The sequence below is a fragment of the Periophthalmus magnuspinnatus genome, chromosome 1, assembly GCF_009829125.3.
Source record: "Periophthalmus magnuspinnatus isolate fPerMag1 chromosome 1, fPerMag1.2.pri, whole genome shotgun sequence".
Lineage (NCBI taxonomy): Eukaryota > Metazoa > Chordata > Actinopteri > Gobiiformes > Gobiidae > Periophthalmus > Periophthalmus magnuspinnatus.
Genome location: NC_047126.1, coordinates 26,142,916 through 26,155,248, shown reverse-complemented (window position 1 = coordinate 26,155,248; position 12,333 = coordinate 26,142,916). Strand labels below are relative to the sequence as shown.

The 12,333-nt window shown below is 39.5% G+C and overlaps 2 protein-coding genes across 2 annotated transcripts; one reads left to right on the top strand and one right to left on the bottom strand.

The window, feature by feature from the left end:
- The first annotated feature begins 494 nt into the window (after positions 1–494).
- On the top strand, positions 495–5,714 carry lgals2b (lectin, galactoside-binding, soluble, 2b). Its single transcript, XM_033975567.2, has 4 exons — positions 495–633; positions 3,242–3,315; positions 4,502–4,673; positions 5,511–5,714. Exons 1-4 carry the CDS (start codon positions 631–633, stop codon positions 5,655–5,657), a joined length of 396 nt encoding a protein of 131 aa, XP_033831458.1. The 5' UTR covers positions 495–630; the 3' UTR covers positions 5,658–5,714.
- Positions 5,715–8,073: 2,359 nt separating this feature from the next.
- On the bottom strand, positions 8,074–9,164 carry uts2r4 (urotensin-2 receptor 4). The gene has a single exon (XM_033975556.2). It carries the CDS (start codon positions 9,162–9,164, stop codon positions 8,076–8,078), a length of 1,089 nt encoding a protein of 362 aa, XP_033831447.1. The 3' UTR covers positions 8,074–8,075.
- Positions 9,165–12,333: the final 3,169 nt, after the last annotated feature.

Below are 12,333 nucleotides of genomic sequence, written 5' to 3'. Positions count from 1 at the left end.
CAGACTTCCATCCATTTATATTCTATACAGTTGTGATGATGCCATAACTTTACTCATTCACTAATCCATAACCTGGTTTAGACCTAGTTTAGTCCTAGTTTAGTCCTGTTTTAAACCTGGGTTCAACTTGGTTTTGTTCGGATTTGGCTTAGACCTGGTTATTTAAGCCGTTTAGTCTTTGTTCAGTCCTGATTTAGTCCTCGTGTAGTCCTGGTTCAGTCCTGGTTTGACCAAGTTTAATCTTTGTTTAGCCCTGATTTAGTCCTGGTTTGCCCTGGCTTGTAGTCAGTCCATGTAGTCCTGGTGTAGTCCCGGTTTAGTCCTGGTTTAGTCCTGATGTAGTCCTAGTTTAGTCCAGGATTAGTCCTTGTGTGGCCCTGATTTACTCCTTGATTCAGTCCTAGTTTAGCCCTGGAGGTCTTGGAATGGAACCCATTATATCACATTAATGCCAAATGAAAAATATCTGTCCTTCATTTCTTGTTTCTATTTCTTTAAAACCACTTTTTTATTTTGTAGAAAGTTTATGACTTCCTAGACTGAAGTCATGTGACCTGCTGCAGTTATAAAGGCTGAGGCCTGAGTCCAGTCTCTGTCTCTGCAGCGAAAACCACACGGACTGAAGCCAACATGGTGAGAAACAATTCAAACTGATTAGATTCAAGATAAAATATTGTAATTTTATTTATTTGAACTAGGGCAGTGCATATGAATCAATATAACAGTTACTGTAATACTTTAATTTCATCCCATTTCACTCTTCACAATTACACTTTGTATGAAAAAAAAACAACAATGAGTTATTTCCATGTTTATGTGTTAAATTTAAAAACGCAGGGTAGTACTGTGCAGTTATAATTTAATTTTAATACTTTAATATAAGATTAGTCCTGGTCTAGACATGGGTTCAATTTGGGTTTATCTGGATTTGGTTTGATTATTTAAGCCATTTAGTCCTGGATCAGTTCTAGTTTAGTCCTGGTTTAGTCCTGTTTCAGACCTGGGTTTAACTTGGCTTTGTCCAGATTTGGTTTAGACTTAATTATTTAAGCCATTTAGTCCTGGTTCAGGTCTGGTTTAGACTTGATTTGGTCCTAGTTCAGGCCGGGTTCATACCTGGTTTAGTTCTGCTTTAATCCTGGTTAAGTCCTGCTTTATACCTGGTTTAGTCTTGGTTTATTCTTGGTTCAGTCTTGGTTTGGACCTGGTTCAGTCCTGTTTTAGACCTGGGTTCAACTTGGTTTTGTCCATATTTGGCATAGATCTGATTATATAAGCCATTTACTGCCGTTTTAGTTCTGGTTTAGTCCTAGATCAGTCCTGGTTTAGACCTGGTTTAGTCCTGGTTCAGTCCTGGTTTAGACCTGGTTTAGTCCTGGTTCAGTCCTGGTATAGACCTTTAGTCCTGGTAACCTATGATTTGGCTTGTGAATAGATCACCTTTCACAACTACGATTTGTAAGAAGGAAACAAAAACAATGAGCTAGTTCCATGTTTATGTATTAAATATAAAACGTTCAGGCAGTACTGTGCAGTTATAATTTAATTTGAATAATTTTAATGTCTAACGTTCAGTGATGAGTTTGGGTCTACAGGCAATCTTTATGGTTTGGAGCAGACTTTTGAGGATTTTTTCTGTTAACCTGCAATGACTAATATTTTACATGGAAATTAATATTGAAAGCGTTCTCATAATTCCTGGTATTCCTGGTATTCACTGCTGTAAAGATTAGATCGACGTCACATGTAGAGCCAATACAATAATCAGGACAATAAATAAGTGACTGAATATGTGGTAACACCTACTTTATCACAAAAGCATCTACTAGTAATCACTGTCAGAGGTGGGTAGTACTCACTTACATTTAGTTTAGTTTTTAGAGTACTTTCCTTTTTTCACCTTACTTTTACTTCTACTTGAGCCATATTTTTATCGAAGTCTACAAGTGACTTTATGTTAACACTATGAAGTGACCGCTCCTTCAGATACGATTTAGTTTGTGACATTTTTGTGTCAGTCCTTTGAAAATACCAGATTTTGTGGATTATTTAAAGTTTAGTCCTTCAAATTACATTCACTACAGATTCTGTCCCAACATGGCAAGTACTTTTACCAAATACATTTTACTCTTACTTGAGTCATTTCTTGAACCACTACTTTGTACTTCTACTTGAGTAATATTATTCTGAAGTAACCTTACTCTACCACCTCTGATTGCTGGTGTAAAAGTGTCACTTTTCAGGTGGGGGGTTCACCACCTGCTCGCCTTATACTTGTTCTGATGCAGCTCTAGATCAGATATTCAGGAAAGGTTCATTTCTGTCCTGTGAACGTGACTATGTTAGTATCAATAACTGCTCAAATGAGTATCTAGTTTTGATACTAGTTTTAGTATTGTTACCATAGTTTAACATTTGGATCAACTTATGGTAAATAGTCGACAATAGTGGATAAGACTAAATGAGCTGACCATTGTCCTCCGCCTCCTCCTCCTCCGCCTCCTCCTCCTCCGCCTCCTCCTCCTCCACCACCACCTCCCTGGGTAAATGTGTGAGGGCAGAAGTCTTATCTGTTTAGTTTCTATAGAAGATAATGATCCCTAATGCACTTCCCTCTCTCCTTCTCTTTTTCTTCCTCTTGTTTATGACTTTATTGCACTTGGACACTATTGAGCTGGTTATTCATTCACTTTAATGATAAGAAAAGCAGAATTCTATGGATAAAGTTTAGTTAAACGGCACTAAGTCATCAGCACCAGTTCTGAGGACATGAATATTTTCAGTTCAGAGAAGTCATTGTTACTCCCTGTTTAACTCAAGAGCACTTTATGTGGCATTTAATGCTGTTAGACACAAGATGTTGCTCATAGAAGCTAGAGCACTTTGAGCTCTCTGTGTGTGCACAGTGTGCACGAGGCTGTTTACAGGGAGGTGATGGGGCTGTGTGTGCTGTGGTGTTGAGCAGGCTGAGCAGTAGTTTTTGCATGTTTTCTAATCCCGTTTTGTCAGGTTTGCATAAATCTACACCAACCAAATAAAGAGGTTCAAACATAATCTACAATAATTTGGACCAAAATAATTTGAACCAAGCACACTAGTTCTACTTTAAATTGTTATGTTTATTGATAATTTGATGTCACTTCAAAGCCACATCTGTCTACACCTTTTGTCTTAATGAATCCTGGAATAATACATTTGTTTCTCCTCTCTCACATGCTCTCACTTGTTTCTCCTCTCACAGAAAGTCAAGGACATGGCGTTTAAGGAGGGGCAGGAGTTAAAGATCCGCGTCAAACCCAGTGACGACTGCTGCTCGTGAGTTCATAGACTGACTATGGTCTTTGACTCGTTAAGTTGTATTTGCTTGTTGTACTTAAATTACTTGGCCATTTTGACTTGGAGTTGTGCCTGGAGTTGTGTTTTGTTTCATTCACATGTTTAACACACAAATCCTGCATATTTAGTCTGAATTCTTCTCTCAAACTGAAAAACTCTGTTCCACCTTGTGATGTCATGTGGTAATACACGAAATGGCACACTGTGTTTTTAAACTCCATACACCTTTACTCCCTTTGCCAATCTCTACTGAACTAAAGGTAAAGGAGCTGTTAACTTGAAAACTACCGCTTCATGACATCACAAGGTGGAACAGAGCATTTTGAGTTTTGGTGATGTATAGACAGACTAATAATGCAGCATTACTCAAATATTTTTGATGAGGTAACATGTTCCAACATGGCTTAAAGCTGACTAGAGTCAGTTTTGCGTAATATAGGACCTTTAATTACTTGACAAATGTTTTTACTTGTTTTCAATAACACCTTTAAAACTACTAATGCGTCGTACATCAGAGGTGGAAAGTAAAAGTATTGCAGTATGTGTCACACAGAGTGGAGTTTACGTCAAACCACTGCAAACAATGCTAACAGCACACTTACTGATGCTTGGACAATAAAATGCTTTATAATTAGGTGCAGACAGAACACAGTTGACTTATTTTAACCTCAAGCACAGCTTATACAGTATATCTGTACTGGGGCAAGACACATTTTACTCAAATACATAAAACATGTGTCCAGGCCCTTTAAATATATGAAAAAATCCAACTAAATTTAAAAGAAAATATTCTCAGATAACATTAATCTTGTTCAAAGATTTACACACTACCAGTCAAATGTTTTGACACTCTGAACTGTGAAGTAAAAACCGTTTCAGTAGAATTCATTGTGACGTTCACTGAGAGAAGGCCAAGGGTTTGCAGTGCGTCCATAAAACAAAGGATGAATACTTTGAGGATTTGAATATAAGATATAAAAAATACTTAGTTGAGTTATTTAACTTCATAACTCCATATATATGCAAATATATGCATCATATATTTGTCTCATTGTACATACACACAGAAGACATCAAAGAGCAAACATAGGAAGAGGGTGTGTCCAAACCTTTGCCAGGAGGTGTGTACTATTTTCATTTTATTTTTTTTCCCTCTCCACCACAGTTTTTCCATAAACATCGGTCACGACCCAGAGAACATCGCGTTGCACTTTAACCCGCGCTTCGAGGTCGGTGGAGACACCAACATCATCGTCTTTAACTCCAAGTCTGGGGGCTGCTGGGGGGAGGAGCACCGCAACATGGTCTTCCCCTTCTGCAGAGGCGAGGAGTGCAAGGTAACATCACATAACACTATGGGGTGTTCTACATGGATGTCTATGGTGGAATGTTCAGCAGTTACCATGGTGACACAATGCACACATTAGCAAACACAGCCTGATACAATTCAAGATGGTCTGAAATGTCAAGAAAAAATACAACATGGATTTAAAGTGGCAATTTCACTAAACGGTTGGTCCTCAAAATCACAATTTTATCATTAGGTTGTGAAGATATAAATATGTACAGAGTGTAACCTTTTATTAAGTTGTTAAGTGTGATGTCACTTAATGGCCCATCAGCTGATTGGCCGGGAATCTATCCCCATATTACTTGTTACAATATGGACACACACACACACACACACACAGTTCACGCTCATATCACCTCTGTACTAACCTTTTAAGACTCCTCACACACACTGTCCTATACATTTTACTGAAGTTCTTTATGTAATGCTGATGAACATTCAGTAGCTCATATAAATGTTAAAGGCTGGGCTTGTCCTCTGAGTTTAACCTGGTGACATAAAGCAGTGATTACATTGTCCTGAGTCCAAACTGATAATGGAGCTGTAATGTTTTACTATGGCATTGTGTAATAAAAGGACTTTATTATATTGTAAAAGTGATGGTGGGTACATAGTCTGTCCCTGTGCATCCGCTTTAAGATAAGACAGGACTGCAAATATGTCGTTACTGTGGCCTCTCTGTCTCCTCCTCTCTGAGTGGAGGCTGAGGGTTAGACTCCTGATCTCCCTGAGTGCAGTGTGCGTGTCCTCCCTGTGTTACTGCAGTACTGAGTGTTTATCCTCATTGAATAATTTACTTTATTTCTTTGTTTTTTTTCCCCAGTTCTACATAAACTTTAACATGGAGAGTTTCTACATCAGACTCTGTGACGGGTCCATGATGGACTTCCCAAACCGACTTGGAGATGTGAAATACAAGTACTTTGATGTGTCCGGAGACGCTCGCATCATTGGCTTGAAAATCAAATAGTCCAGACAAGAAACATCTGCAACACTTTTTCATAAATAATAAAGTTTGTTAAAGCCAGTCTCAGATTATTTTACAGGTCATCACATTTCCTAGGACACACATACAACTTTTTTCAGCTACAGGGATGCACTGATCCAGCTCTTTCAGTTCCGATACCGATTTCGATACTATTACTTTAACTATCTGTCAATACCCGATATCAGTGCAGAGACTGAAAGCAGGATTTTATTTCCTGTAAACAAAAATAAACTAAAACAAAACTGATCCAAATGTGTTTCGTAGCTGTTATTTATTCCTCAAGTACCTACAGAGCAACTTGGAAACCGAGATCTAATCCAGCAAGTTTTTCAGTATCCAATATCCAATACCAAAATCAGATCGGTGCATCCATAATATAGTAGTAATAGTAGTATTAGCAGCAGTCTAGTTCAGAAGGGAGAGATATACTTAGAGAAACTAGTTGTAGTAGTAGTAGTAGTAGTGGTAGTAATAGTATTAGTAGCAATAGTAGTAGCAGTAGTTGTAGTAGTAGTCATCATCGTAGTAGTAATAGTAGTAGTAGTCATATTATTAGTAGTCTAAAGAACCATACTTAGAGGTAATTTCAATAAGACAGTTGTTGTAGTAGTAGCAGTAATAATAGTAGTAGTAGTCCAGAAGGGAGAGACATATTTAGAGCTTATTTCAACTATATAGTAGCAGTAGTAGTAGCAGACCAGAAGGGAAAAGACATACTTAGAATGTTACTTTGTCATGAAATATCCAAAAGGTAAATTCACAAACGTTGAACCTGATCATTTCTATCATTGACTAAAAACAAGAACTCACTGCATTACAACTCAAATCTGGATTTTAATAGCATTAATTTTAGCTGCTCCGTGTCTCTATTGAAGATTACCGCCTGATAGAATGTTGTTATGTCATCGAAGGCTGTCAAAAGTGTTGAAAATCAGACAATAATCGATACTAAAACATGTATCGAAACTAGATACTCATTTGAGCAGGTACTGATACTAAAAAAGTCACATTCACAGGACAGAAATGAACCTTTGTTGAACAGCTTTATAATGATCTTGAGCTGTATCAGAAAAAGTATAAGACACATAGAAAGACACACAGAGTAGTATACACCTAGAAACACTATGGAACCTACTTGGACACTGAGGGATATAAGACCCTACATTTCACCATTAGCCACATACAGCTCTTATAGGACCTGGTCTCCGTGACATGGGTTGCCATGGTGACGTAGAAGCAGTAATTATGAAGAGGACTTGAAAGTGCAGCGTCTGAGGCCCGAGGAATCTCACAGTTACAACATACATTCTCCAAAGACAATTTACTCTCTACTGACAGGAGAGTACAGGGGAAGGAGTGAGAGGAGTGAGAGGAGTAGTAGTAGGAGGAGTAGTAATACTGATAGCCTGGAAAGGAGAGCTTATTTCGAGTAGTAGTGTGCCCGTGTGGAAGTAAAACCAATTTAAAAGCAACACCACCTAGTTTTAAAAAGGTAGGTTCATAGTGGTCCATGGGTGTATACATGTGTCTTGTACTTGTTCTGATACAGCTCAAGATCATTATAAAGCTGTTCAACAAAGATTAATTTCTGTCCTGTGAATGTGGCTTTTTTAGTATGGATACTTGCTCAAGTGGATATCTAGTTTCAATACTAGTTTTAGTATTGATTCGTATCTGATTTTCAATTCTTTCGATGCAACCCTACTTAGAACTAATCCATCTCCAGTTTGTAAATCTCCCAATGCAAGTTTGAGTGCAAGTCCAAGTAAAAAAATAATCATTTTAAAACGAGTAGAATAAGAGAATTAGAGAGATGAGAATGGACATTTTATTACACTGACAACTAATAACAGATGACAATATTTTGAAATCATTTTTACATAACAAAACAAGTGCAAAATTCAGAGGTGGGTAGTACTCAGTTACATTTACTTAAGTAACTTTTTAAAGAAATAGTACTTTGTTATTTTTTATGTTCGAACATACCTGATTTTTTACATTAATTCATGTTTTGTACTTCAGATTACATTATCTTCAAATTATAAATCAGATGTTACGTGTTAAGTGGAGTAAGTTGAGTGTGACGTCACCCACAGCGTACGGCTCCAGTCAAATGAAGCTCATCAAGGTGAGCGGTTATAGAGGTGAATATGGAGCATGTTAGCTATGTCCATTTTTATATACACTCTATTGTCTCGATAGTTACACTCTTACTTGGGTAGTAGTTTTTCCAAATACTCTTAATTGAGTCATTTCTTGGACCACTTCTTTGCACTTTCTATTTTGAAGTAACGTTACTGTTATTTGAGTAACTTTTTGGCTACTCTACCCATCTCTGCTTATGTCCAGTTGACAGAACTCCATATTAAACTGATAATTTTGGTCCATACTATTCCCTCTTTACAGGTCGTGCAGGGGTGTGACATTTGACCCTGGATCTGCTCTACTCGAACCATTGGACTGGCTTTTCTGGGCCAAATAATCTTTATAATTCCTGGTTAGGAGAGTGTAGAGGAAAGGGTTGATACAGCTATTCCCGTATGTTAAACAAGTCACAAAAAAGTTGATGTAATTGTGTGCGGCCGGTGACAGGGCTCTTAACAGCTCTGGAGAGAACAGTTTAGCTAGCTGCCAACCCCAAAACGGTAAAAAGCACGCCCAATACGCAACCACAATGCTAAAAATCATTGTTACAACTTTCTGTTTAAGTCCTCGTCTTCGTGCAGAGCGGTTAGTTGCTCCTAATCGTGCTTGAACCACCCAATATCTCTGAGCGAGACCCACGTACAACGCAACGATAACCAATCCAGGAAGTAGGACGCTGGTTATAAATAATATTGTGATGTAAACTTTGAAAGCATCTGCAGTCCAAGTTGGGTAACACATCCGTTTAACCAGTCCTGCGACGTTGGGTTTCCCTTCGCGTAGCCGGATCATAATCATCATTGGTAGCGTCAAGATTAGGGATATGCCCCATATGAAACCGGCGACCATTTTGCGATTTCTGGAGGATGATCTATGTGCAACGAACGGTTTAGCGACTGCGCGGTACCGTTCGGCGCTCATTGCAACTAAAATAAAAACACTCGAATGCATCGTGAGTAGGTCAAGACTTAGAAGAATCCTACATCCAGCCTCTCCGAACAGCCAGTCGTGAGCGAAGTAGGTGCAGACCACAAACGGTATGGTGGAGAGATACAGGAGGTCGGCTAACGCTAGGTTGATAATATAAACATACATGGATCCGGTGCGTCGTAAAGCAGCGGATCGCGTTATTAGTAGAGTGTAGAGGTTTCCCAGCACTCCAATAGCACACATGACGCTCAGAGTGATGCCGAGCAGAGAGGTGACCCAAAGTCCACCTCCACCCGTCCCTCCGCCCTGGCTCCCAGTGGTGTCCTGGTTTGACCCCGATCCCGTTCCCGACTCGGGGCTCAGGGCTAGTCCGAGCTGTGGACCGTGGAGAGTGGCATTAGGAGTGCAGTTCATTGGTTCATCAGCAAAAAGGCACCATCTACAATCCAAATTTATACAGTTACTTCACGGTGTTCACATAAATAAATAGTAATCATAAACTAATTTCATGACATTTCAAGCAGGCGTCAACATATTTTAGTTATAATGTTGTTTTCTCATCATAAACACACCTGGAGTTGTGTTTTGTTTCATTCACACATGCTTAATTCAACCCTGCATATTTAGGCTGAGTTATTTTCTCATATGGAAAACACACCGGAGAGTGTGTTTCAACTACAGGGGAATCACACTCCTCAGCCTTCCTGGTAAGGTCTATTCCAGGGTACTGGAGAGGAGAATCCGGCTGGTAGTTGAACCTCAGATTCAGGAGGAGCAGTGTGGTTTTCGTCCCAGTCGTGGAACACTGGACCAGCTCTATACTCTTCATCGGGTCCTCGAGGGCTCATGGGAATTTGCCCAACCAGTCCACATGTGTTTTGTGGATCTGGAGAAGGCATTCGACTGTGTCCCTCGTGGTGTCCTTTGGGGGGTGCTCCAGGAGTATGGGGTCCGGGGCTCTTTGCTAAGGGCTGTCCGGTCCCTGTATGACTGGAGCAGGAGCTGTGTTCGCATTGCCGGCAGTAAGTCAGACCTGTTCCTCTCCATCTCTGCTGTTTGAGGACGATGTTGTCCTGATGGCTTCATCGAGTCAGGACCTGCAGCAGGCACTGGGGCGGTTTGTAGCTACGAGTGAAGCAGCTGGCATGATAATCAGCTCCTTCAAATCTGAGCCCATGGTTCTCAACTGGAAAAAGATGGTTTGCCCTCTCCGTGTGGGTGGTGAGTCCCTGCCTCAAGTGGAGGCGTTCAAGTATCTCGGGGTCTTGTTCACGAGTGAGGGAAGGATGGAGCATGAGATTGACAGGTGCATCGGTCTGTCGTGGTAAAGAAGGAGTCAAAAGACAAAGCTTTCAATTTACTTGCACTTGCATTTACTTGATACAAGTGGTCGAAATGAGTTTCCTCTGCAGAGTGGCTGTACGCTCCGATACACGGGAAGAGGTTGAATTAGAGCCACTGCTCCTCCAGGTTGAGAGGAGCCAGCTGAGGTTGCTCGGGCATCTATTCAGGATGGCTCATGGACGCCTCCCTGGGGAGGTGTTCCGGGCATGTCCTACTGGGAGGAGGCCAGAGGAGTTGGAGGAAGTGTCTGGGGTGAGAGTCTGGGAGTCCTTGCTTAGACTGCTGCCCCCGCAACGCACCCCCGGATAAGTGGAAGAAAATGGATGGATGGAAAACACTGTTCCATGTTGTGATGTCATGTGGTAACACAGGAAGTGCTCCACTGTGTTTTTAAACTCCATACACCTTCACTAGAATCATTTGGATTATTTCAGCAATGGAATTGCCAATCTCTCCTCAACCAAAGGTAAAAGTAGCTGTTAACCTGAAAACTATCGCTTCATGACATCACAATGTCAAACAGAGCATTTTGAGCTTCAGAGATGTAGACAGGCTAATAATAAAGGGCTACGCAAACATGTGTGAATGAAACAAAACACAACTCCAGCTATATAAGAAAACAGATGTGCTAAGATAAGTGATCCAGTGGTGGGTAGTGGACTCATGACTAATACTACTTAAAGGAACTGTATGGAAGAATGTGAGTGTAAATTTCACAAACCGGTCAGTGTTCCCAGATACAAGGTAAACATGTTTAAATCAAATGTAGCTTTTACTGATAACAGTTCTAATGCTGATTTACTCTTCAATATTGGACATGATGATCAAGTTGTTTGGCACTTTGGTTCTCAAGACTATTATCCAATCAGAAAGGAGAATGAACCTCACATTTCTTATTTGGCTTGCCAGTTTCATCCTGAAATCTACTTGATTTAAACCTAAAAGGACTCTCTCTGTTCTGAATCTCCCTAAGCCCCAGCATCTGCAGCTAATCATCAATCAGTGCTAGTGCAGCCTCTGCAGCTCATTGAATGAATTCTGGGAGTTCTGAGCTTTCACTTGAGGCCTGTCCATAAACTGAGTATGAGAAAAAACTTGTATGTGTCTCTGTCTGCAGGTTAAGGCTCTGGCAACACAGGTTCAGGTGTGGTTGTAGTACCTTTCAAAACAGTAAGAGTGCAGACTACATACAGTTCCTTTAAAAGTAATATTACTCAAGTAAAAGTAAAGAGTATTTCTTAACATTACTCAAATAAAGGTAGCGTATTTGGGGGAAACTGCAACTTATTATTATTATTAATTATAATAATAATAATAGAAATAATAATAATAGTCAAAGCTATCTTGTATCTGGGAATGGTCATGGTTATATAATTTAAAATAAAAATGACATACAGTTCTTTTAATTTGACTGCTAAGAGTTCACAAAAGTCTGTCTCATAAATAAATAAAAATATCATTTAAACATTTAAAGTCCTGTGCATCAAAATTCAACAAATTCCAATAAAACAAAAGATAAACTGACCTTGGGCATTAGAAAAGTGGTAAAAATGCGTTTTTCTCCCTTTATCTCTTCGGACTCTTCAAACTTATTAAATCAAAACAAGTTGGCCGCTCACTTCTGTATTGCTGGCACAATTTCTGATACAAAATATTTCCAATTATTCTGAAAGCTATTTCGAATGTCTCCATGGTGCTCCTGGGTTATCCATTCAATTTGCAGATTTGTCTTGAAAAATTCTTTCACAAACTTAAGCAATATGTCAATCTCTAAGAACTTATTTAATTACTTTACACTCCGCCATGTTGAAAATGTCCTCAGATCATTGCTGCTGCTTTGGGGTCTGATAACTAACTGTGAGCTTGAGTGTACAGATTTTGCATTTTGGGTTTGTCTATCCTTTGCACAACCCCTTTTTGTCGAATATGTGTGCGCTCTTTAACATTGAGGTGAAAACTGGTTCACAGCTGTAGATTTATTACCCCGACCTCAAAGCACAGCAGTGTGGCTTTACGCACCCACCAGAGAGCTCCTGACATGGGCATGGCAAGTGAGAGGGACTGTTGGAAATATATTACTGTGAGCTATGAAAAATGTAAATTATATGGGTCTAGGATTGTCAAAAGTATTGAAAATCAGATTGATACTAAAACTAATATCAAAACTAAATACTCATTTAAGCAGGTATCAATACTAAAAAAGTCAAATTCAAGTATAAGACACATAGACTAGTATACG